Source organism: Harpia harpyja, chromosome 3 (genome assembly GCF_026419915.1).
Source record: "Harpia harpyja isolate bHarHar1 chromosome 3, bHarHar1 primary haplotype, whole genome shotgun sequence".
NCBI lineage: Eukaryota > Metazoa > Chordata > Aves > Accipitriformes > Accipitridae > Harpia > Harpia harpyja.
The window spans coordinates 64,436,799-64,462,285 of record NC_068942.1 but is presented as its reverse complement, the minus strand read 5'-3'; the positions used below and the strand labels follow the sequence as shown (position 1 = coordinate 64,462,285).

Genomic DNA, 25,487 nt, shown 5'->3' with positions numbered 1-25,487 from the left:
GTCTTCTTGCTAGCCAGCTACCTCACCGTACAAGCAGACTTCCTATTTCTAGCAAAGTGCATGTATGCTTCAGTCTGTGCCAACAGTTTACTAAATGGGCCATTTCCAGAAACACTTTGTTTCAGTTTGAAAAAATAAATGGCAATTGACAAAATATGCAGGATCACCCTTCTTTTCTATATCACTTTCATGCTATTCATTCCAGATCCATTATTGTATACAGTTATGGGTCATCGGCAATGGAATCTCGTCAGAGCAGTCCTAGGTATATGGAAGTTTCATTAATGTTAAAGCAGATTTCCTAATTGTTCCAATGCATTTCAAAATATACTAATTACTTTTGCATAGATGTCTCACTTCATAAATAGTAGCTGTTGAGATAAAAAGCCTGGTGAACTGTTATGTAAATATTTTAATAGTATTTTGCTAGTAGCTTTTACTGAAATGATGTGATCAGTGCTAACAAAATGTGTTAAAATTGTTGTGAATAAATATGAATAATCTTCATAAGCAAATTAACTTTTTTCAAAATTTGAAATTTTAGTTTTCATATTGTTATGTGTAAAAGAACTAGTAGTTATCAAAGATTTTGAATTTTCATTCCTTTTCAAATTAACTCTTCAAAATTTGAAATTTTAGTTTTTATATTGTTATGTGTGAAAGAACTAGTAGTTATGATATCAAAGATTTTGAATTTTCATTCCTTTTCTGCCTCATTTTTAATTTAATTGTCTTATCTCTCCAGTAAAACACCAAGCTATAATCAGTTTAATGTCCTCTGGATCTTGTGAAACCTCACGTAAGCAAAAAATGCTTTATCACGTATTTTTTCTTTTGCTTTTGTTACAGTATTAAATCTTCTTTCCACTCCTGCAGCACTCCATTGTATTTCTTAAAACACTGTTATGTTCTGCTACTGTTTCTATTTCACTTTTTAAAATCTGAAGTATACTTTTTTTGAAATTGGACTGTAACCTGAAAGTGCTGCAACAGCAGCTTGATAAAAAGGCAGATTACAGTATCTGAACTTTGTGCTATTATGCTTTCAATAGCATTGGGAATGAAAAGTAAATTAGTTGAAACACTGAGAAAGACATCTGATACCTGTCATAGAGTTGCAATAGCTGTGATGGTCTAAGGATAGAAGCAAAGCAAGGTTTGTAGCAAGTGGATGTTTATTACATTGAGGGTACAGCTGGGGAACACACGGACAAGATTTAACTGACCTATTTATATAACAGCACATAAAGGTGACTGGTGATAGTATTGTTCCCCAAGAATTTGAAGGTCTGGATTCACAGGGTTTGGGGAATAAGATACATTGTTCTTAACAGTTATGAAAGAATGATTGACCTGTCTCAGGCTAGTAATGTTATGTTTGCCTAAATTTGACTTCTGAGTTTGTGATCTTGACATTTCTGAAGACTGAGACTAAAACATGCTAGATCCGGAAGAGTGCAATGTATGTAAGAGCAGTAATAGCATCCATCCTGTATTTTGAATCTTCAAACCAGCAGACAGATAGTCATCCGCACAAACTCAACCAGATACCTATGGGCCTCACTGACTTCTCCTTTCTGGGGATAAAGAGAACTAATTGTACAAGTCTGCCCTATAACCCTAGGATATGGAGCAAAACATTTTAATTACTTTAATCCATATTGTGTCTAATGTAGCAGATTACACCGCATCTCTGCAAAACCTGTTCTGTCAATGGGACGTATCCTTATTTTGGGAAAAGTAAATAGCAATTTGCAAGATTTTTCTTCAATGCAGTCTTGGTCTTTTTGCTACGTTTTTCAGTGAAAATCAGTCATGGCGGTTGTTTTCTGAGGTGTATGTAAGTTTGTGGAACTGGTGTGTCACATAGGCATGAGGTAGCATTTGACAAAGATACATGGTATTTATTGAAATGGTTTCAGCTAGTATTTTTATTCCACCCAACTGTTGGAAATGCATTTATTTTCTCAAAACACAGGGCATAAACTACGTACAGTGCAGATCTTTGTTACACAGGCACTGCTCTACCATCTGCTGTTTAACTAAGGAGCAAGTGAGTACTGACTGGTGGGCCACGCCGGGGTCCGCCTTCCGATGGGACCAGATGTGAAAGAGTGTGTCAGCTAAATGAGACCGCGGGGAAGGCGTGGTGCGAGGTATGTGGATGGAGAAGAGGAAAAGCAGAATGCCTTTAAATGGATTAAAAACCCTAGAGCGAGTGGGGATGAGTGGTTTCAAGGTGGGGGAAGGGGTGACCATTAACGGGCAGGAACTGATTTTGTGTTGCGTTCTGTGGAAGTGGAAAAGTATAGCAGACGGGGGTGATGGTGCGTATTCATCGTTAGCCTGTGGAAGGATGAGATGAGATGAATTTTCCTTCCCCCCCCTTCCTTCCCGTACGTAATTGGGCCAATCATTTTAAAAGAGCGGTTCCTGCCGGTGGCCGCGGGAGCCCGGCTATACCGGCCCGGCTACCAGCGGCACCTTCAGCAGCGCAGCTGCCTCCGTCCCTCTCTTCGGGCTGTCAGGGCAGTGGCGGCAGCGCCCGGCCCTTGCCGACCGGGCGGGCCGCCCCGCGCCGTGCCGCGCCGCGCCGTGCCGCGCCGCGCCGTGCCGCGCCGCCCCGCGCCGCCCCGCGCCGCCCGGCCCGCGCTCCCCGGGAGGGCTCCGGGCCGCCCCCGCCGCCTGGCCCCGCCCCGCGCCGCGCAGCGCTGCGCTGCCCGCCGCTGCCCGGCAGGTGGCGCGACTCGCGCCGCTCGGCCGCCAGCGCGGCGCGGGCCGCAGCCCTTCAAGTTCCGCCGCCGCCGCCGGCGAGCGGTGCCGTCGCCGTCCTTTCCCCGCCTTCCCCTTCCCGCCGCCCCGGCCCCTTCGCCCGCCGCGGCCCATCGGCCCGGCCCGGCCCTGGCCATGGCCACCAAGAAGGCGGGGTCGCGGCTGGAGACGGAGATCGAGCGGTGCCGCTCGGAGTGCCAGTGGGAGCGAATCCCCGAGCTCGTCAAGCAGCTCTCGGCCAAGCTCATCGCTAACGGTGCGGCGCAGGGCGGGAGGCGGCAGGCCGCGGCGGGGGGCCGGCGGGGGCGGCCGGCGGGGCTCCCGGGCCCGGCAGGTGCAGCCGGGCGGGCCGGCGCGAGGGGCCTGCGGGCCGCCCCGCGGTGCGCGGGGAGGCGGCGGTGCGCGGGGGCCGCCGGAGGGGCGGGGAGCGGGTCGGGGCGGCCCGGCCGGCGCGGCCCCGCGGAGCGGGAGCCCCGAGGAGGGAGGCGGGTGCCGCCGAGGCCCTGACCCTGGCGTGCGGGCGGTGAGCTGGGGCGTTCCCCTCAAGTCCGAGGCAGGCCGCCTTTCGTCTCGCCCCGCCGGCAGCCGGGCCCTGTGGGTTTATGTCCTGAACTGCTGAGAGGTCTGATGGCTTATCGTGAGTGTTGCAGTTCCGCAGGCACACATGCTGACGGTGTGCGTAAAGCCATAAATGTCCTTTTGCCTTCTGTGCGCAGCCGGCGTGTATCTGTACACAGCGTGTGGTACGACGGCGTCTGTCCCTTTTCTTGAAAACATGCCTCAGCGATATAGTGCAGCTTCATTTATTTTCTCATAAAACCTGAATGGTTTGCTTGGTTTCTTATGTCACAAACTTTTAAATGTGTAGCTGAAGGAGGTGAAAAGCGGTGCTTGGTTCTGAGATATGGAAGTGCCTCATGAACAAGGGAGATGCAAGTTCTTTTCTTTGGCATGGATGCCTTCATTCTGTGTGTGAGAAAAGATATGGGGATAGTGCCTACCTCTTGGCTCACTCATCTGCTTGAGGTGGACCTGGAGGTATTTTTAGAGAGAAATCAAGCCTGCAGAGACAGAACTTGGGGTGAATTCTCAAGTGATAAGTTAACATATAGAGAGAGGATGAGGCGTAAGGTTGGCGTCACAGGGAGTGTGTTGCAAAGGCAGTGATAGCTTTACACGTTTAGGCAGGGAAGAAAACTGCATGATTCAGGTCTATAGGAATAGAAATAGGAGAAGAAAAGCCAGAATCAAAGTAAAGAGAGAGAATTTAAGAGTAGATGTACCCACACAGATAACCTTACATGCGTTGGCCTTAAGAACAGCTGGGTGATGATCCTGAAACACACTGGTATTATACTAACTAAAAATAAACACAAGTAAAAAGGTGGAAGGTATTATGTTTAGTTTGAGGACATGCTTCATTGAGTTACAGACTATGAACTAGTTAGAGATCAGTTCAAGCACAGGCAAATGTTTTTTGGCTGTATGGTTGAGAAACACGATCTTTATAGTTTGAAGATGTGCTAAGGTATTTCAGACAGGTAGGGAGAGGTAGGTAGATGATGTTATTGACAGTTTGACTTAAATTTCTCTGACCTGGGTACTTTTTACCTAACTGAAGCATATCAGAGAAGATTATGCAGTCTGCATAGCTTTACACTTCAGTGATTTTCCTATTACGGTATCTTCTAGATTCTGTACCAGTCAAAATACAAACTATTGGAGCATTTCCTGATCTTTAAAACATGGGAAAGTATCATATGTAGATTTAGTCTCTTTCTGACAGCACAGGAATGATTAAATCAATGTCCATGGCTTCCAAGTTCTAGCTAACTGAGAACATCAACAGTCAGTAAGCTAAGTGATTGTAAGGGACTCTTCTTTTGTAGTGGAGTAACACAGGAAGAGTGTAATTTATTTAATGAAATACACGTTCCCGATGTTGAGAGTGTCTAAAACTGTAAGTTTGTGTTTGAGATCCTGGTGTACTTAACAGGTTGCAGGCCAAGGTTATTGGCTAGTGAGACTACAGAGGAGAGACAGTGCCTCTGTTCTACCCGTGAAGAGAGATATGAACTGAAAGGCTCGCCAATGCGTATCCCTGTTGTTAGTTAATCTGAAATACTTAACTGAAGAAAAAGTACTTGGAACTTTACTGCTTCCTTTTGTAGTAATGTTCAGTTCTACAAATCAGCTAGGGAATGGATAACAAAATACCGTTTTTTTGGCTAAATGTGGAACAATATGTCATAGGAATGATTTAAAAGCATGAGAGGAGGAAAAAGAGGGGAGAGGATCTTCATTCTGTCCATATTCTGGCCATAATTGGCTCTGACTCTTGAATGTTGGAGCATTTTAACTGAGGATATCAGCGTTGCTAGGAATAGGGTTTATTGCTCTTTGAACACAGATGGGAAGGAATCCTTTGGGGAAGCTATCTTGTAATCTCTTCAATCTTGCACTGTGGCAAAAAAAATAGACTGTTACTTTACCAGGACTTAATTACATCTCCTGTTTGGAAATGGGGATTAGAGAATTTGACAGAAATTATAATGGGCTGGATTATTATTTGGGCTGTCTTGCATTGATATAGTATTTCCTATTATCAAGTTCCCATTCCTTGACGCTTGCAACCCAAATTAGATGAAGGAAGAAACAGTAATGACAGATCCCAAGATGAAGGGCTGTGTGGATGCATAAGGCAATAGTATATACTTCTGGAGAAGCATAGCACTTGAGAGGTGTAGTATTTTGCGTGGACTTGATTACTGTGTTGTTTATTCTGTTTTGTTCTGCTGATGGATCCAATCTACTCCCTCATAGAATTAGCACTCTATATAAAACCTGAGAGTGGATGAAATACAAATGACAGTTTATGTAGGATTCTGGATGCACAAAAATGACACTTACTAGAATCAATTTCTGTATCTGATGGATCGTATTTAAAAGGCTTTGTGAGCTTACTGAGCTTTAACATAAAGAGGGAAGAGAAATGTTAATGGATTGGTCACTGCCTTTGCTATACTATAAGTAACAGTCACAATTTGGATCATGGAAAATGTGTGCTCTGTGTCAAGCCTGTGACTTGCATTGTTTTTCACAAAGGATAGATAGACGAAAGAAGGGTCTGTAACCTAAGTCAGAATTCTTAGGTGCTTATCCAGTTTGTATTACATTTGTCTCCTTCAGAACCAGGACTCAGCAGTAATGATTCATGCCATGTAATACAAATCTCTGTCTGAGCTCTTGCTTCATCAGCACTCCCATAAAAGATTGGGTCAAAACTGTTACGTGCAGGTGTGGTGGGTTAGCCTTGGCTAACAGCAAATGCCCACTCAGCTGCTCAGTCTCTCCCTTTCCTTGGTGGGGTAGGGGCAGAAAACAGGATGAGGAGACTCATAGCTTCAGATAAAGACAGGGAGATCGCTTACTAATTACTGTTGTGGGCAAAACGGGCTTGACCTGGGAAAAATTAATTTAATTTGTCACCAGTTAAAATAGATTCAAATAGTAAGAAGCAGAAAGACAGGCATGGAAGCAACACTTTTCCTCCCCCCTTTCCCAGGCTCAACTTCAGTCTAGTGTCCCAGACTCCTGTGCCCCTCTCCATGTGGTGCGGGGGGCAAAGGGGTTACAGTTGGTGCAAGGTGGTTTCTTTCTGCTGCTCCTTCCTTCTCACGTTTTTCCTCTGCTCTGGCCTGGGGTCCCTGCTGGCTGCAGTCAGTCCTTCAGGAAAAAAATCTGCTCTGGCACAGGCTCTCCATGTGCCGCAGTTCCTTCAGGGCATATTCACCTGCTCCAGTTTGGGTCCTTCCCAGGCTGCAGTGGTGAATATCTGCTCTCGCACCTGGAGCACCTCCTCTGCCTCCTTCTCTGACCTTGGTGTTCCCTCTGCTGTTTCTCACTCTTTTTGTTCCCTCCTACTTTCTGTGGCATTTTCTGCCTTTTCTTAAATACGCTTTCACAGAGGTGCTGCCAGCTTCGCTGAGGGCCTCAGCTGTGTCTTGCTGTGGGTCTGTTGGAGCCAGCTGGGCCTGGGACAGGGCAGCCCTATGCCTCTTCCCACAGGGGCCACCCCTGCAGCCCCACTGCTGCTGTTTACACCCAGTACAACAGTATTTACAAAAACTGTAGCAGCTGGCATAGAAATCGTTGTGCTACTCTGAGGTTCACAAAGATGTGGTCCTTGGCTAGTCCGTAGGCTGTTTGGTTGCAGGAAAGGTGCCGTCCTCAAGTGTTCTCATCCTGAGTATCACTTGTCAAATGGAACTGAGACAAACCCCAAGTTGTTAGAAATAAAATCTTAAAGCATTTTTCACTAATAAAACTTTGTGGGTGTTCCCAACTAGTTTAACTAACTGAAAAAGGTTCTTTCTAAGAAAATGATCTGAAGAAATTTTGATTCCGTTTGTTGAATTTTGTCTAACATTGCAAATGAACAGCATGGTGGTAAAGCACTGTCATGAGCGTTAGCAAATCTCCAGGTACAAAATTACTTGTTCACAGATTATTGGAAGAGGTAAAATAGTAAATGTTGAATATCTGAAATTAATGAGAATGTATTTTAAAGTGCACCCAGAATTGGGAAGCAGTGGTTATAGGATTCTTTTATATTTTAAGCTGGTCTGAATGAGCTACTTAATAAAGGCCTTAATCTGTAGGAGAACTGTGTACAACTTTGTCTTGGAAAACTTGGTTGGCATCAAAACCACAGTTGTGTGAGTGAAATGCAACATGCCGTAAGAGAGAGATTTTTCTCTTAAGATCACAGTTTAGTGTAGCAGTCCCCAATATAGCTAGTGATGACCGCAACACTGATGTTAATGATATTTGAAATCCCTATTTTTTTTCATTGAAAGCTTTTATTTTTTCAGAGATCTGTAAAGTTGCTTTTCTCAAATATTGAAAAATAACACTTATGAAATGCCAGTGATGAATCTTTTCCAGTAAGTTTATCACAACATGTTGGTCTTATGGATGACTCTTGTATTTTATTGCAGTGTTCAGGTTTAGGGATTGTGTTTTGGAACCTCTCTGCAACAGTTTTGATGAGAGTATTGTGTCATTCATAGCTTTGGGAATTTGGGTTCTCAGGGTGCCTGGAATTTTGTGGTGTTGGAATGATAATTTTGGAGGCTAGCAATCACATTTCAAAACCGATTGCAAGTCTGTCATCATTTTTTGATGAAACAGTAGTGTCTCAAAGGAAGTGGCTACAATGGACTTCAGTATGAAGGCAGTGTCTGCTCAGAGTGTTCTCAGGACATCAGTGCTCTAATGTTTTATTTCCTTCCTTTGGAAACACAGTGAGGAAACTTTAGGTCAGTTCAGTGGCAAGCTGAATGGATAAAATAAAGGATCCATGAATTTCCATGGGTATTTCTGGCAATTCATTGTTGCTGCAATCAGAACATGACCTTGCTCAAGTTCAGTGAGATGTACGGCTCTGCCTGGAAAAGCACTGAGGAGGCGAATTTTTATAGTTCAAGTGAGGTAGAATGATGTAGTTCTGTAGAAACCCTAGCCAGTGTGAAATACTGTGTTACTGTGGGGAGAGAATGCACACCCTGGAAGTTTGCGGATCTATATGCTACCAAGAGCATTGTGACATTGCCATGAAAATAGAACATTACCTACAGGTATCAAGTTTGCTGATGGAATACACCAGCCTTTTAACACACTGCTTTCTTACTAATTGAATTTCTTACTACCATTACTGTCCCATTTCTGTTGTTGTTTTGTTTTGTGTGTGACCTTTTCGCTGACTGCTGTTCCTCTCAACACCTTGTTTCTATAGTTTCTTATTGTATCTTTCCTCACATTTAGCCTTGCAGAATAAGGGAGCAGAGGGGAGTTAGGAGCAGAGTTAGGAGCAAAACCAAAGGATCAGGAAGTGTTTTACATGTCTGGTTTTTGTTTGTCACTTTCTATGCTGTTGCTTTAGCTGGATGTAAGTAGGATGTAAAAATAGAAACATCTTACCAGTTTTCATTTGGTTTGCTCCCTTGTGAAATACAAGACCTCAGATGCATGGTTGAAGCTTACCCTCAGAGTAAACCAGGGATTTCTAAACCTCTTAGGACTCATGCCCTACTTAGAAGGTGTTTATCAAATTTGTTTGTTTTTTATACATACAGCTTGTAATGCAATTTATATATGCAAAGCTTTCCAAAGAGATCTACATCTCTACCATACTATGATGTGACATGCCTTTTTGCATTTCCACAAAAGTGGAAATGAAGGTCTCTCTTAATTTGTTATCTTTTTTTGTTTTCCTTCTGTTGTGTTCATTATCATATTTACAGAACAAGCGTACTAAGGACACACATTTTTCAGAATGAAGACCAAAGATGGTGACAGTACTAAGATATGTTGTCTTATTTTTGACTGACAGCTTTGTTTCTTCAGATAGCCAGGGGTGTTACAACAGTGTAAGTGATGATGTAAATCTGCTGCTTGTATTCCAACTGATGTGTCATCTGGAAGAGTAGTCAGTGTAGTCAGTATCATTTCACAAGTAACCAAGCTGGTCTAACACCTTGCTGCTATTGCGTGGAGGAGCTCGTTCTTTACTCAAGCTGCTCCTTCTCTATGCAGTTTCTCTTGGTTACATGTTCCTGGCCTCTCCCTTGTGTTGATGAACACCAGAGGTGGGACTTACTGTGCCGGGCCAGCAGAAAACTCTGTGCTCCTCTTTCTGGGGTTAGTTTCTGCTGGCTTGCTGAGCTGATTTGCCTCCCACAGGGGTCTGAAGAGTGTAACAGCTGGTGGAAAATGAACAGTGGCAGCAGCCAGTGAAGGGCAAAGGTGAGGGGAACTTTCTTCTCCCACTGTGAGGAAGCATGTAATTGGTCTGAGTGGAATAAACTAAGTACTTTTGGGTATTTGGAGCTTATAGCTGCTTACATTTATAGGAGTACTTCCATATATTATGCATGTAGTTATTTTAGAAATTAGGCATCTCGCATATTAATGTTGGGTTAGTTGCACTCTGTTGCTTTGTTTAAAAGTTATAAGAAGAAATGTTAGCCTGAATTATCAGTGTATATATACTGGTATATGTCTGTATAATAGCTAGTCTAGGTTCCTTTAACCTAACGTCAAGGGTTAAAGGTTAACATTAACTTTTCTGTAGGGAAATAAATTCATTAGCATAAACTCAGGATCATTGATACCACTTTTGTTTGAGTTTGATTTGCATGGTAGTAAAGAAGGGGGCAGAAGGTCCTTAACCATGCCAAATGTGGGCCATTCCCCCTCCCTGCAAATCTCTCTTGTAAATAATCAGATTTTAGAATTTGATGGTTAAATTCTCTGCAGTTTTCTCTGCACTGAACATGATTTAATTGGTGATTTGATAAGGAGCAACTGAAGACAATAACTTTGTAAAAAGCAAAGTGGCAGGATGTTGTGATAAATTGGAGGGAGTGAGGATGTCTGTCTAATAGTGCTACATTCATTGGTAGCAAGACCCTTAATCATTGGAGAGCATTTCATCTCTGCTCCAGGCTCTGGAGGAAGAGTGCTGAATCTGGGCATTTGTCTGGTGTCAGCAAATGTGTGGCAGAATGCATAGCAGCAGTTATTAGTAAGCTGCTCTGATCAGAGATGTTATCTGTTGCTCTGTTGCTTCAGGAGATGTTGCATGAGTTTTTCTGCAAGTTCCCACCCCACTGATGATGTGTGTGTGATTGGTATTATTCCACTCAAAATGTGTACGCATAAACAGAAATCCTTTACTATAATCTCATATTCTCTTCAAGAGAAGGGAATGCGTGAAAGGTGGTGGGTTTTTTAAATGTAGTTGTAAAGTAATTTTAAATTTCCTTTTTACAGATTTTGGTACAGCTTTATAGTGTGCGTGCTGTTTTTTTTCTGACAGGATCTTGGTTCATTCAGATCACAAAATAGACTGGCCTCTGGAGATAGAGCCATAAATCTTAAGGCCAGAATTAAATATTTCATCAAATCATTCTGTCTTTATAATTATCTTGGTCGCTGCCTGTGGAATTATCACGTAAGAAATCTGTAAAATCTGTAATACTGTAGTAGGAAGAAAACTGCTTGCCTTCAGCACTCTTTCCTGAGTTTGTCACCCATATTAGTATTCTATAGAGATGGCATATTAACAATGATTAATCAACAACTTGAGTTTTGATATGGCTGCTCTACAGCTGATGTTTCTGATGTGTAACATGTAAAGGGCAATAAAGCAAAGGAAGGACTTTGAAACGTGTGGTTGTATTGTCTGGAAAAGAGGAGAGGGTCAGGATCTGACCCTAGCAGATCCTCAGGAGTTGTTTCTTTGATAATGAAAGTAGATCCTGACTGTTTAAGCTGCACTGAAAGAAAGGAGGAAATAAGAGAGGACTTATGTGTTGCAGTATTTGGCAAATGTTGCCCTTCCACTGTTAAGTTCCCCGTTTAAGGGTTTAATCTGAAATTGTGTCTTGTTGTTCTGTTTTGGTTACTTCCTTGGCTATATGAATTAGAGCTTTCCCTTTATTAGCATAAAGGAGTAGTCTTTTCAGCCTCGAGCTTGTTAGGTGCTGGACCCCTGGTGCAGGCAGCTCCTTGGGCAAGTGACACCTATTATGTAGTTATGCATGGTCCCAAGGTGAAGGGTGTTGCCAGGTTTCACAGAAGACTTATCCTTCCTCTTCCCCAAAGGAGGTGTAAACTGTGCTTCTTTTCACACAAAGTGGGTGGGAAATCCCTTTTGGCTCTAGGCAAATCCTGAATGCTGCTCACCTGAGCCCAGTAACTTGTTTTTTCTCTATAAAACCTTTGCAAAGGCAACCAAGATATGAGAACATCAACAGCTTCCAGACTGTCCCCTATTTTTTCTGCAGTTAATTATGTGAACACATTGTTGCTTATCTTTCAAGTGTGCCTGATTTCAAATTCAGGTTTGCCTGGGTTCAGCTTCCAGCCACATGTCTGTTTTTCTTTCTACCATTTAATTACAGTCTCTTTACCTTAATGGGGAGAAAAAGCTGTGCATTAATCAAGGCTCTAATGGGATTGCTTTAGAGCAGGTTTAAGGAGAGGCAGAAGTAGGGGACCTACTGCTTTTAGAACAGCTGATAGAATTAAAAAAAAAAAAGTTGCTAAAAGATGTTTTCTGTCTTAAAACCTGTGGTGACAGGTGTAGGCTACTGCCTTTCAAGAATTTGCTTGAGGTTTCCCAGGTGGAGCTAGTGGGGGGGGGAGGGTGGGAAGAGGATGAGAAGAGGCTGGTTTTTGTGACTGGCTGGCTTTGGAAAATGGTAGAGAACTGCAAGATCTCCTCTTCTGGGGAACAGAGGCTCACCTGTGTACTTTCATCTGAGCTTTGGGTCATCCCATAGATGAAAAATGTCCCTCTTCTGTCCTGACAATTAATTGGTGATTAATACAGAGAGAAGGGAGTGAAGGTGTGAACCAAAATCTCTAGACGGTGAGGAAGTTGGGCAGAGTCAGGATCTCTTCAGTCTCTTATTTCTTCTTCTTTGTCAACCATTTTCTTTACCTTCTTGGGAGAACAAAAGTTGGATTCCACTGTCGTCATCTCTCAAATCTGCACTGTGCTCCAATGTAGCTGTTTTGTAGAGCATGGACAAGAGCCGCTGTCCCCATGACATGATTTGGTTTTGCCTTCCATCTAAGTAGTCTCTAGTCTTTTTTTTCATTGTTATTAGTAGTAACAGGAAAACTGGTTTGTCCTTTGAGAAACAGATCATGGCAAGAAGTAAGATTGAAAAGAATTTCTAGCTATCACAGCATGCACTTTTCCTGTCCTCCAAGTCACTCTTTGATCTTCTTTGTAACCTAAACAAAACATAAATGGAAAGAAGCTAAATTTTGACCATTCTCCCTCAATGTGGTTACTAGAACTGTTCCCAGTAAAACACCCAAAGATGGTGGTAATCCTGTTTCCCACACTTTATGCTTCCCAGTCTTGGGTATGACCCTCATTCTTATTTCTTGGTTTTACATTGCATTTGACTGAATGGATGAAGTTTAATTCAAACATAAGCGTATCAATAATCTAGATGATACATTGTGGCTGTCCTGGCCTGATTACTGTTCTGATGGTCTTAACATTTCACAAAATTTGGGAGCTTGAATATTAAAAAAAAAAAGCCATAAAAATAATATAATTTGAAACAATTGCTGCAGTTTTCTGTTGTTCTTCTGTTGTGCCCTCATAAAATAAATTTCTGTAGTAGTGGTACTTTGGAAGTAAATTTGCATATGCATAAATAGTCTGGGAAGCCTATAATATTTTTCTTCAAAGTGAGTTTTGGCTGCCAAGCAGGAAAATTGCCTAGATACTGCATAGCAAAAGGGTGCCATGCCTTCTGTGTACTTAAGAGGCAGAGGAGTGAATGACCGTGTATAATTAAAGGTGTTAATAAGTAGAATTAAGTTTCTTTGAGCAGTTGACTGTATTTTCTGCTTCTGGTTTTACATGTGTATTGTCTGCATCAGTCTGCAGCCTTTCTGCCACTAGTGCCTGTTGGTCTGCACATGTCCTCTAGCTGCTCTTCTACTGTCCCCAGAGACCTGACTGGACAAGATCCTGGGCAACCTGCTGTAGTTGATGTTGCTTGCAGCAGGGGTGTTGGACTAGATGATGTCCAGAGGTCCCTTCCAACCTCAGCCATCCTGTGATGCTGTGAATTCTTGCTACTTAGTAGTCAGTGATGGAATCATAAGTGACATCTGTATATCCATATAATGTTTTTCTTTCTTTTAATGTAAACCTTGTATAAATCTAAGATTAGTTTTACCATTCATTTTAATTTAAGTAACTTCTGGTCAGAGTTGCTTGAATGAGTACTTGGAGACTTCTGCCAATATTCTTCTTCAGGTACAGCCAACGCTTTTAATGACTGTTACATGCATCATAAACAAAGCAAATGTCTTTAAGTGTATGGTCAAACTTGTCCCCAGTTGGAAAACTCGTGTTTCATGCTGTTTCTGCCAGATGAATATGAAATCAGCTCTGGATCCAAGATTTCCAGATCTTCCCCTAGAAGAAAGTTCCATTTCAAAATGGCCTCTTTAATAAATGTTCTGTGGGATGCTATAAGATTTTTCTCCTCTTCAGCTGTTTTTACAGAAACTTTACTCTGAAATTTTTGTCTGGGTACTATATTGAGCAGTTGACCCCTTTGGGATCCTTCTTGCTGCATCCCACTCCTGGACAAAAATTCTTCATTTTGTTTTTTAGATTTAGGCATAATGATAATCCAACATGTTTTAGGAAGTCTGAGGAAAAATCCTCTCAAAGTAATGCAACATGCAGCCCTTCAGGTACTCTGAGCCTTCAATTTTACCTTTAGAGAGCAAAAGAGTTTTAGGGATTGAGTAGGAGGAGTTTCCTTTCTCACTCTCAAGCTAGTTTCCCTCTGGGAAGATTTGAAGCACCAGAAGAGATTACAAGGCAAGTCTTGACTTGCTGGAATGCTGCACATCAATTTATGGTCCCATTGGGATACCATGGAAATCTCATACTTGTCCTCTTTACACCTTGACCTTTTCCTCCTCTGCTTTTTAAATTTTTTTTTAATTTTTAGTCCTGAGTTAAGACTTGAGTTTTATATTTCTTTCTCTCTCTGGAATCCAGTACAGGACAGGTGAAGCAGCAGGATCTCATGTTCTTACAACTCCATACTTCATCTAATTGATCTCACCTCATGCAGTATCTGCATTTGGAACTAATGATAACTGTCATCTTTTGACTTCAATGCATTTAGACAATTGTGCTTTTTAAGAATCTGAAATATGTTACCTGAAATACTGAAGATTTTGGTGGAGAGTGGGTGAAGAGATACAACATGCTTCTAGATTTGCTATCTGCTTGCTTACAAGGAAAGATTAAAGTTTGTTTGGCCAGTCACCTCAGATTCTGTAGCTAGTGTGGTCTATATTTCCTATTCCTAAATACTTCCTATTCAAATCAGATCCTCAGGGCTTGAGACTGAGATTGAGCCTCTTTGCCTAAATCTTTGTGGTAGGAGATTTTATCTTAATTCTGCACAGTTTTCTTGCAGCTTGTAATTCAGAAGAGTGTGAAACCAAATACTGAAAATACTTCTTTTGATCTATGCCATTTGGCATTTAAGGAAGAAAAGACTGGTTTTCCCCATACTCTTTCTCGCTTTAGATGTTGAGCTGTCGAGGCTCCATAATGTGTAACTATCATTGTTGGCACAGGATCATGGATATTCTTGCCAGTGCAGCACAGAAGTATGACATGGATGTTTCATTGCAGAGGAACATCCTGTGCAGGATGCTCCTGCATACCAGGAGCAGGGTTGTTGATAGTTGTTGCCACAGAGGTGATAGCAACTATGTTATCTGAGAGGCATGTTTGTATTGTACCTTTCAAGTATTTCCTTGTCATGTTAAAAATACAACTAAAATAAATAATTATCAGGCCCTTTCAAAGTATATTACATTTTCTGCATTAATATTAGGAATGCTTGAGAAACTGCATAGATAGTAGTTGTGGCCTAGATAACCTTCAGTGTTTGTTTTGGTTTTTATCCAAGACTGTTGAACCACCACAGGAAAAGTAATACTTTTAACAAAGCAGCTGTTTGGTAATCCACATTAAAACAGGTAGCAGGTTCATTAGTTCTGTTGAGAACACTTAATCATTCACTGTGGATTTATCTTGGTGTACTCTGGAATTGAATGAACTTTTTAAGGCACCTCTTGAAGAGGGATTCTGCAGGCAAGAAAGAGCTCCTAATCTGTATATAGTTAGGGCTTTGGGTTTGTTGTTTTTTTTTAGCTGTGTGCAGTAACTTACTTTCTAAAAGGAATTTAGAGCTAGATATTCCTCTCACCTAGCCTGCCAACAACCCATGGGTTCTTCAACAAATGCTTGGAGGTTGTGGTAGCATTCATCACAAAACTGATTATTTTGTATTTTAGCATGTGATTCAGTGGATGATTCAAGATGGACAATGGTTTTAAGCTAATAGTAATAAGTATTCATCATCATTCTTGACACAGCACAAGGGTAAATGAAGATTAGTCCTCTGTTTTAATTCTCTGTTTTTCTGTGAGTAACTGCTTTGGATCCTGATAGCATGGTAACAATTTTGCTTCAAAAAGCAGATGTTAAAAATCAAGTAGCAAAGCAGCTGTCATGATATTTTTAAACACAATCTTACAAAGACACATCATCACGTGCGGTTTTTCCCCCACCCCATATTTATGCCAGCCTTTATTCTCATTTTGAAGATAGTTAGGGTTGATTCATGTGGCAAAGAGGGATACCCATGTCTGCACAAGGTTCTTCTCAAGACATTTTGTGTGTGTCTAAGCTTTCTCTAAGCTGAAAGAAAACAGCTTGCATGTGTAGAAGTGCTGGGTTTTCTGCTTTTGCTTTCAATGTTAACAGAAATGGATGTCTTGCCTAAAGCATCCTTCAGTTTGTCTTGCAGTTCCAAGGTGCTCAGACTTGTCTTTGGTTATAGGTGGAGGACATCCTATTAGGCAGGTGGATTATTTCAGTGATACTTTGATGTTGCAGAAACAGGTGGGCAAGCTAGGCTGTCCTCTTTCTCCTCCAGTTAGGAAATGGTTCTGCAATGCAGTTGTGATATAAGTCATCAAATGTCCCCTAACTCTACTAAGTAATCGTTGTTGATGAACTCTTCAGCAGAGGAATGGATGAGTAAGAGGGAAGCTTTCCTTTGATCAAGAATTTTATATTGATCCATAACTATTTCAGTTTTCTAAAAGTTGGAAACTGGTCTTCATGGTATTGAAACTGTTTACTAAGGTTTTTTTTTTCTTCTGAAACATCTTTTTAGACTGGCTGAAAGAACGCTAGACTTCAAGGTATCTAAAAACTTTACGCAGTTTAATTCTGTCTTTTATAAAGTGTCTCATAGAAGAATATCATCTAGATCGCTCATACTGTGCTGGCAGAAAAAGAAAAGCAATTTCTTCTCAAACATTACTGACGTTATTTCAGGATGTCTTAAGGGGTAGCTAAAACTGATTAAAAACTCTGCTCAAGCTATGGTTTCATAGATGGTTTCTTTCAGAAATGTCCACATAATTGGAATTTTGTTATAAGCACCATTGAGGCTCGATCTTACTGGCACAGAATGGTTGACATGCCTCGAGCCATGGCTTTGTTAATAAAGCACACTCTCAGCCATAATGTGATTTAAAAATTTGTTGCAAGTGTCTGGCCCTGACTGACTGACTTAGCAGGTGAGTGACTTGGTAAATAAGAAACTCCTGCTTTGCAGTAACTTTCATCGTTTGCATTCTGTGACCTGTTGTCCTCCAGTGTTAGTTGGCTGAGTGAGTGCAGCAATTTTGTGATGAAAGCCAGTCAGACAGTAACTGTTTCTCTTATGGTGCTGTGTCTCATGATATATAGCAATGGTACAGGGCAAGGGTGAGTTGTGCTGCATATGGGTGACCTAGAAGAACAGCTTTTGTTTTGAAGTTTAATCAGATCTGCTGGTGAGTTGCAGCTGTTTTCTCCTCTCCCACCTTTCCTCTGAAGGAAAGTGTGTGTAATACATGTTGCTGCACTGTGACTGTCCCTAGCTAGTGTATGGATCATTAGCTTCTCTAACTTGCATCAATGGTGGGAACAAAATATCGGGGTGCTATAGACTACTTTGTTTCTCATCTTAAGGTGTCTGGACAGTTTCAGACTATGCACCAGCATGAACTTAAGGCTTTGTTCTTGCTTGTGTCCTGTCTTTAGAGACTATACTGTATTTTTTCAAGTCATTGTCAGAGAGAAGAAACTTGTCTTAGGGTGGAGGACGGGGGATGAGAGAGGGGAGAGAGAGAGGCTAAATTAAAATTTCCAGAGGTGGTTTCTTGTTTCTCTCCTCTTTCTTTCTCCAGTGTGAGAAATTCTGCTGTGTACAAAAGATGAATAATCTTAAAAACTTTCTGCAGAGTGCTAGATCTGTGTCTATGCCCGTCTTGTTCTACTGTGGCTTCACAAATGGGTGAGAATTGAAGCTTCTAAAGCTGGTCTTCCTCTTTCAGTGGTGCAGCTGTTGAGCAACTAGACTATGGAGGGGAGTATGGCTACACTCTGCTCTTGCATGTGCAGGTGCTGTTCTTTGGTTACAGGCAAAATGATTGTTTTCCCCTTTATTAATAGGGATGGTTTCAGCACTTCATTTTAAGAATCCTCATGCCTCAGGGAATGTATTTTCACATGTAACAGCACAAGGTTTATTTTCTTTTTCCTTAGTGTCTAACCTGTTCTTCAAGATATCAGCTAATATATTGTAACCATCCAAACTTGTTGTTTCACATGCTTCCATTACAATTTTGCAGTTTGAATAAAGAAAACATCTCTGGCAGCTGGTGCACAATCCAGCTGTGTTTTTTACCTGTGTCTCCATAAAGATAGATCTATTGTATTTAACTTAATTAAAGAAATGCTTGTTACAGGAGTGTGTACCAGAAGAATTTTTGAGACCTACTTAAAGGAATGCATAAGAGAGGGAAGGCATGTGTGATACTTTGTTCTTTGGCATGTTTGAAGTTCTGCTATTTGAAGTGTTGAAGAATGTCAATGATAGACCTCCCTCTTTTCATTTCAAACAGCCTTGATGATATTTCAGCTCCTGAACCAAAGCACTGGTTTTAGAGAGTCATTTGGATTCCTTGCTCTGTTGTTTGTGTTTCCTCAACCTTCTTTGGAAATGAAGTTTGCTCAGTGAAGCATTAAACTGAATGAAAGGAAAGAGGAATGTTGCTTGTTGAATTAAATACTTGGGTTTTGATGAGTACAAATCAGGGAGGATGTATCTACTTGCACATCCCTTAAAACTTAGAGTAAACAGTCTGACATATTTTTACCCTTTTTTAAGAATCATATAGCTTTAAAAATAGAATTAGCAAAATTAATCTTCATTGTTCTTCTCCCAAGTAGTACATTACTATGATGACCTCAAGTATTATTTTCAAGGCCCGCTGTTTTTTTCTAATCACCTTTTTAAAGAAGCTCATAAACAAAAATTATGTACTTGGAACACTCTCTGGAGTATTCTGAATATTATTAGTAAAATGCCTGTACTGAAAGGACCCCTTAGTGACCTATAAGTTGCAAGGCAAATAATTGCATCCTGTGAACATGTTCTGAAACAGTTTTCTAAGTTTGGAACAGGCCTCTGATCTCTGAGACCCTTTCACACAGCACATATTAAACTCCTTACGTGAAAGACTAACCTGCCTTGGATTGGTGTACAAAACCAGCTGTCTTGTGTGCATGCAGTTTACACTCTCTTATTTCCAGAGAGATGGAACAGTTGCAGAAGGTGCAGTCCTACAGAGTGTTATGCTAAAGCTGTCTTTGAACACGGTAATGTTGGTCATAATATCTGACTTTACTATTTGTTTGTAATAATACTGTGGCTATGCTAATGAAATATGGAATTTGGAATAAGGCTGTAACAAAGGGGATTTAGTCTGAAATACCAGGTTTAGATTTGGTCAGTTTAATGTCTTGTTAGTTTGCAGCTTGAAACTGAAGCTACGCAAGCTGTTGATTTTTATCAGTTATGCTAAGATTTCTGTTTGAAGGAAAAGAAAGAACATGCAGAAAATAAACTGTAACAAAATAGATGCTGAGTATCTTTAAAAATAAAAAAAAAATCTCATTTTAGCATATTGCTTCTCTTGGAAAATTTGCTTTATTGCAGCAAGCGACAGTTGTCTGTACCATTTGTGCTTTTTAGTATATGTATCAGTGCTTGTAGAAAATCTGTTGATATTGATGGAAAATTACTCCATTTGATGGAAAAGTCTCATGAAGTGAAGCATTATGCCCTGACAGAGGACGACTGTGTTGGGTAAAGGGGGCATATGCAAGTTTCTGATACCTAGGTGGGTTGTGTCAGAGTGCTGAAAGAGCTGGCCAATGTCATTGCAAGGATGCTGCCATTTTTTTTTAAAGGCCCTGATGATCGAGGGTGATTCCTGGTGACTGGAAAAAGACACGTATGGCCGTTTTCAAGAAGGTCAAGAAGGAGGATCCAGGGACTGCAGGTCGATCAGCCTAACCTCAGGCCCTGGGAAGACCAGGAATCATGTCCTGGAAACTGGTTGGAAGGATAAGGAGGTGATTGGGATGAGTTGACATGGGTTTATCAGGGACTAACCAACCAGATAGCTTTTGATGATAAGTGACTGACTGTATGGATAAAGTGGGGACAGTGGATATTGTTGGCTTCAACTTTGTCTAGACTTTGGACACAGTTCCCCATAGTATATCTTGTAGCACAGTTGAAAAGACAGGAGGACTAGGAGGTAGGTGGAAAACTGGCTGGGCTCAGAGGCTTGATCACAGGTTAAAAAAAAAAAAAATAAATGCGATTTGTGACCTATTAGAAGTGGGCCCTCTCAGGGGTTGATACTGCAGTCCGTACTGTTTAGTATTTTTCTTGGTGATGTAGACATTGAGAATGTACCCTCAGTGGTTTTGTGGGTGATAGGAAACTGGGGGGGAGTATATGACTGCTGTTTAGAGGGATCTGAACAGGCTGGAGAAATGGACTAATGGCAAAACTCATGAAGTTCAGCAAGGGCAAATGCCATGGTCCTGTACTTGAGAAAGAATAACTGTAATAGTATAGCCTAGGCATCAACTGGCTAAAAAGCAGCTTTGCAGAAAAGGATCTGAAGGTCCTGGTGAACAACAAAGGGAGTGTGAGTTGGCAGCAAACCCTTGTGGCAATGAAGACCGACTGCACACTGCGCTGTATTAGCAAGAATGTAGTCAGCAGTTCGAAAGAAATTATTATTCCCTACTGTTTATCACTTGTGAGACCACATCTGGAATATTGTATCTAGGTTTGGGTTCCCCAGCACGAGAAAGACATTGGTATAGCAGAGTTAGCCCTGTGGAGGGCCACCAAGATGATAAGGGGGCAAAAGTATGTGACCTAAGGGAACCAACTGAATGAGCTGCGTTTGTTAACTCTTAGAAAGGGAGAACTAAGAGGGGATCCTACTGCTGCCATCTCCCATCCCTCCTTGAGTATGGAGGTAGCCTCTTCTCAGAAATGCACAGTGAAAGTATCAGAAGCAACGGACAAAAATTGCAACAAGGGAAATGTTGAATGGATAGCAAGGAAAAATTTCCACAGTGAGAACAGTCAAATGTTGGGAAAGGTTGTCCAGAAGGGTTTTGTAATCTGTGGAAATGTTTAAAACTCAACTGGGTATGATCCTGAGTTGCCTGCCCTAATGTTGAAGTATGTTTCTTATTTCTTTTTCTTCACTTAGTACATCGAAATTTCTTTTGTTTTTCATTTTTGCTGAACAGACTTCAATGACAGAGTAGCAAAATCAGTGTAAGTTGCTTCAAAAATTCCTGGAATTATACCGATAACATTGTGAATGTATGGGAACAAACTGGGTCTTTCTCTACTTTTATTTCCTCAGAGGATTTAAAATTTCAGGTAAAATATATTAGAAGAAACATCAAATGATAGGAGTTTTGAGAACCTATGAAATTAAAAATGGCAATTGTGCAAATTACAGATAAGTGGTGTGGTCCAGGACGATGAGCTTGGTGCAATAAAAGGGGATGTTTTTTAGTCGACCCTCTTGCTTTTCTCCAGATGGCAAAGTGTAGTAGTTTGCCTTTGGCCAACCTCAACCCAGTCTTCAGGCGGGCTCTGAGCCTGCCAGAGTCCTGGCCTATGGCTAGTGGTGGGAGGCAGTCTGAGATCTCTGGCTTGGGCCCTTTCCTGGGGGAGTGCAGTTGACCATGACTGTCAGAGCTGGTGGCTGCTGCTGCTACAAGGTGGTAGAGCAGTGGAGGCTGTGGACAAGAGATTTCAAAGCCTGGTGTTGCTCCCTCCATGTGCTTATGCTGAGAGCATCTACTGCCCCTTTCCCTGCTTTCTACTGTAATCTGGATACAATGTAGGGGTAAAACTCATGCTGTAGTGAAGAATTATTTTTTTTCTCCATGTTCTCTAAACACAGGGAAGAGTGTGAGCCATATTAAGTCATAAATGTGCTCAGTCCTGATAGACAAAGTGCTAAAGTCCTCTTTACCTCACTTGTTTCCTGCTGCAGCTAACAATGGGTTTCTTGTGTGTTACCAAAATAATTCTTTACAACAGAACTTTCTCATTCTAGTTCTGTTCAGAAATGTTAAATTTCCAGTGTGCAAGGGCATTAGCTAACCTTAAATGCAGTATACCGTAAGCTGTGTCTAAAATACTGTAGTGTACAGACTTGGAGCCTTTATATTTGTCAGATGTTAAGTTTAACTTCTCTTACTATTTTTTGTGTTTAACTGTACATCAAATGTTTGAGATGAAAACATTTCAGTCAAACTTTATAAACTGATCAACATCTTTGAGATTTGCAAATTGTATGATGGACTTACTGATGCATGTCAAACTGTGCCGTTTGCCATATGAGCATTCAATAGGTAAATAAAAGCATTTTTTTTGGTTGGCAGTTAGTGGGTAATAAGATTTTATTGTTATACTGTAGTTTTATTATTGAGTGGTAGTAATTTTTTTTTTTTAAACTGAGAATTGTATGCCTTTAATGTGTATTTGAAAGATGCAAAGTGTCTTTGTTTCTTCAAATGTCTCTAAAGTAATGGTGCACCAGGGGGATACTTTGTTTTCCCCTTCCTTATCTTTCAAGGAACCCACAGTTTTAGCTAGCATGTATCAAAGCTGTATCTGGAGTGCTTTGTTGTTGGGAGGATGAACTGAGCAGAAAGTGCACAGTTTAGGCAAAACAAAATGCACATGAAGAGGCATAAAGGTGTTCTTCAAAGAAAAAAGTGCATGTAGAAAGTGACACTTCAGATTATTTGGTGTCGTCTGGTCTAGAGATAAGAGGAGTATAGCTGAAGTATCAGGAGAACCTTTGGTGGGCAAAGGAATGGAACTGTTACTGCAAATTTGAGACTGATGAATTCGACAACTATGGTCTGAAAGCCAGAAAATTAAGCAGGCTGGTAACCAAACTGCATCTGTGGCATGGCTTGTCTTCATCTGGATGCTGAGATCTTTCCCTTCTGCAGTAGTGTTTAAACAGTAAAACGTGAATGAATGGTAGTTGAGAATAAATAAATGTCCAGATTACTATGGATATCTTTCCCAAAACACCAAATAAAAAAACATAAATGGAAAAATAAGCACTCCCTTAATGCTTTTGCTATTTGTCTGGTCTCTCAAACTCTCTCTTGAAGAAATTGTGGTTTAAGGAGCAGCAGTTAGCTGGAGGTTTTAAGGAAAAAAAATTTCTAGGTTTTTGCCTTTCTACTTGATAGGACATACTATAGGACAGCACCGATCCTTATAGCTTACTGTATAATGGCATTGTACATGGATCCTATACTAGTCCAACTGACACGAGACTGAAATTTGCTGTACTTAAAAGGTGAGATAATGCTGATGCTTTTACACTTTGAGGGAAAGCTTTTCCTCTACAGTAACACTGAATTCTGCATGTCCTGGTCTTTCTGTCCCTTCCCATAACCTCTGTGGACAGTGCTAAAGGTTATAGGGTGGTGAGCACTTTTCTGATTGTTAGCTTTTTGCCTTTCCCCTTTTTAAAATCTATTTTATTTGTTGTTAGTTCAAATTTGGGTTATTCAGACATTATTTACAAGACATGATCTGGTCTTTTCAAGTCCCAGATAGTGAGGTGATTATTTTTACAGCTCGTTCCTCACTAGAGGAACTGCTCAAGACGTTTCAGTAAAGTAAGTTTAGTGGTCCTGCATAAGGACAAGGTAAAGGATGATGAGTTTCTTGACTTTCAGCAAACATGCTAGCTGCAGTTTTGCTGGGCAGCCTGGTATTACGTTTTCCCTTCATGTCTGAGAAGTGGTGGTAAGCCTCCTAAGAAACAGGGAGAATGATGAGAAACTTTCATACTGAAGACTTGGGATGCCTGGAGCCTTGACAAGGTCTGAGTGATATACATTCTTACAGCCGAGATAACGGATGGTGATCAAAGACATCATGAGGGACATGTAACTTAAAGCCAGTTGCATAAATTAATCCAATATCAATATTTATATTTGAAACTACAATAGGCATTTTGTGAAAGATGCCATCTTTTTTGGTAAAGTGAGTATCAGAAGTGTATCTTGTCATGTTCAGAAAGCTACATAAGGCTTTTAAATCAAGTGTTGCTTTTTAAGGAGGAAGGGGAGAATACTGACTTCAGGTTAATGTTCTAATTCATTATGGTTTAAAACACAGGAGACTTGATTCTATAATGAATCAGGCAGGTAAAAGATAAATTGAAAAGTAAAATTACCACATGACTTGTGTTAAATCTGAATACTTGACACTGTGTTTGTTTTGGTTAGTGTGTATTTAAAATTTAGGCAATGGCTGCCTCCGCTGAAATGTTAGTGAAATAGTTATTTCTAATATTTCACGTGTTTGGTTTTATTTACAGATGACATGGCAGAACTTCTTCTTGGGGAGTCCAAATTAGAGCAATTTTTGAAGGAAAATGCTCTTAAACAGACTAGTAGTCCACGGGGCCCCCGACCAAAACTGACCGAGGTCAGGAAACATCTCACGGCAGCGCTTGATAGGGGAAACCTAAAGGTATGTAAGTCAGTCTGAGCAAGAATTAGAAAAGCTGAAATTGACTGGAATACTCTGCTGATTATGGAGAAAAATGGAATGTGAAAATGTGCTTGTGTGGTGTTTTATCATCATTGCTGTTCCCAGGACATCATCAGCACTATGCTATTTTATGGCTCTTTGTTTCTTCATGGATTTTTATTCAGATAAATTTCTTAAATCTTCTTTCATTAGAAGACTAAGAAAATTGTCATTGACTTCTTGGGATGCTTAAGTGAAGTACTTGCAATCTGTTTTGTGGAAGTTTTTCTTGGAGTATGTAACTATTGCTCTCTGTAGTGCATTAAATAGAAGTATTAAATAGAAGTTAAAAATGCAAAATACTTCACAAATTTCTGTAATAGTCTCTTAAGTATTCAGGAAAGGTTCCTTAAGTTGTGTGTACAGGTGTGGAAAGTGAGGTTAATACTTGAGAGCATTTTCTGTCATAACCTTTTGACATTCTTAACCATTCTGACCGTTCTTTTACTTAACTATTGTTGTAGCTACTACTTCAGCTTATCTTTTCTGTACTCAATGTCCATCTTTTGAGAAATCAAAAGGACCTTGTTTTACAGTCATCTGTAACATTTTGTTTCCTGTGATTTATGAGATTATTAATTTCTCTTCCTTTTCTTTATTCTTCCATGAATAATTTTTTCAAGACATTTCTTCTGCCCTGATACTTAGAAATTGTGCAAATTAAATATATAGGCTGTGGAACAAGTATCATTAAGTTTTTGATGCTATGTTATTTTCAACTGTGCTTGTAGTGTTAGAAAAAGAATCATTGGAGGGGTTGTAGTAATGATAGGTTGCCTTTAAGTAGTCACCTGGCAAAGCTGGATTCTGACTGAGAGGTATTTCTGGTGCATGTGTAAATAAATATGTGAATATATAAAATGACCGGTAATGCTCTTCAGTAGCTTGGTGGAGTGAGATTTTGTGGATTCACCCCCTACTGCAAGCTTCCCAAATATTACATGAAGACAGAATTTTGTTGGTTTGTTGCTCTGTTACAAGAAATATCCTGAGGAACATATACAGAAAACAGACCAAATAATTATCAGAAAGAATTAGGTGTGTTTTCTCAGGGAAAAA

The 25,487-nt window shown here is 40.8% G+C and overlaps 1 protein-coding gene across 5 annotated transcripts in view; it reads left to right on the top strand.

Annotated features, from left to right (window-relative positions):
* Nucleotides 1-2,753: 2,753 nt before the first annotated feature.
* TTC7B (tetratricopeptide repeat domain 7B) overlaps nucleotides 2,754-25,487 on the top strand; it is a 141,777-nt gene continuing 119,043 nt past the window's right edge. For 3 of the 5 annotated variants that reach the window (XM_052782973.1, XM_052782974.1, XM_052782972.1), the window contains exons 1-2: nucleotides 2,754-3,028; nucleotides 24,214-24,368. In XM_052782973.1, coding sequence (XP_052638933.1) covers nucleotides 2,908-3,028; nucleotides 24,214-24,368 — 276 coding nt within the window. In that variant the 5' untranslated portion in view covers nucleotides 2,754-2,907. The remainder of the gene's footprint in view (nucleotides 3,029-24,213; nucleotides 24,369-25,487) is intronic. The other 2 variants (XM_052782975.1, XM_052782976.1) reach the window with 2 other exon arrangements.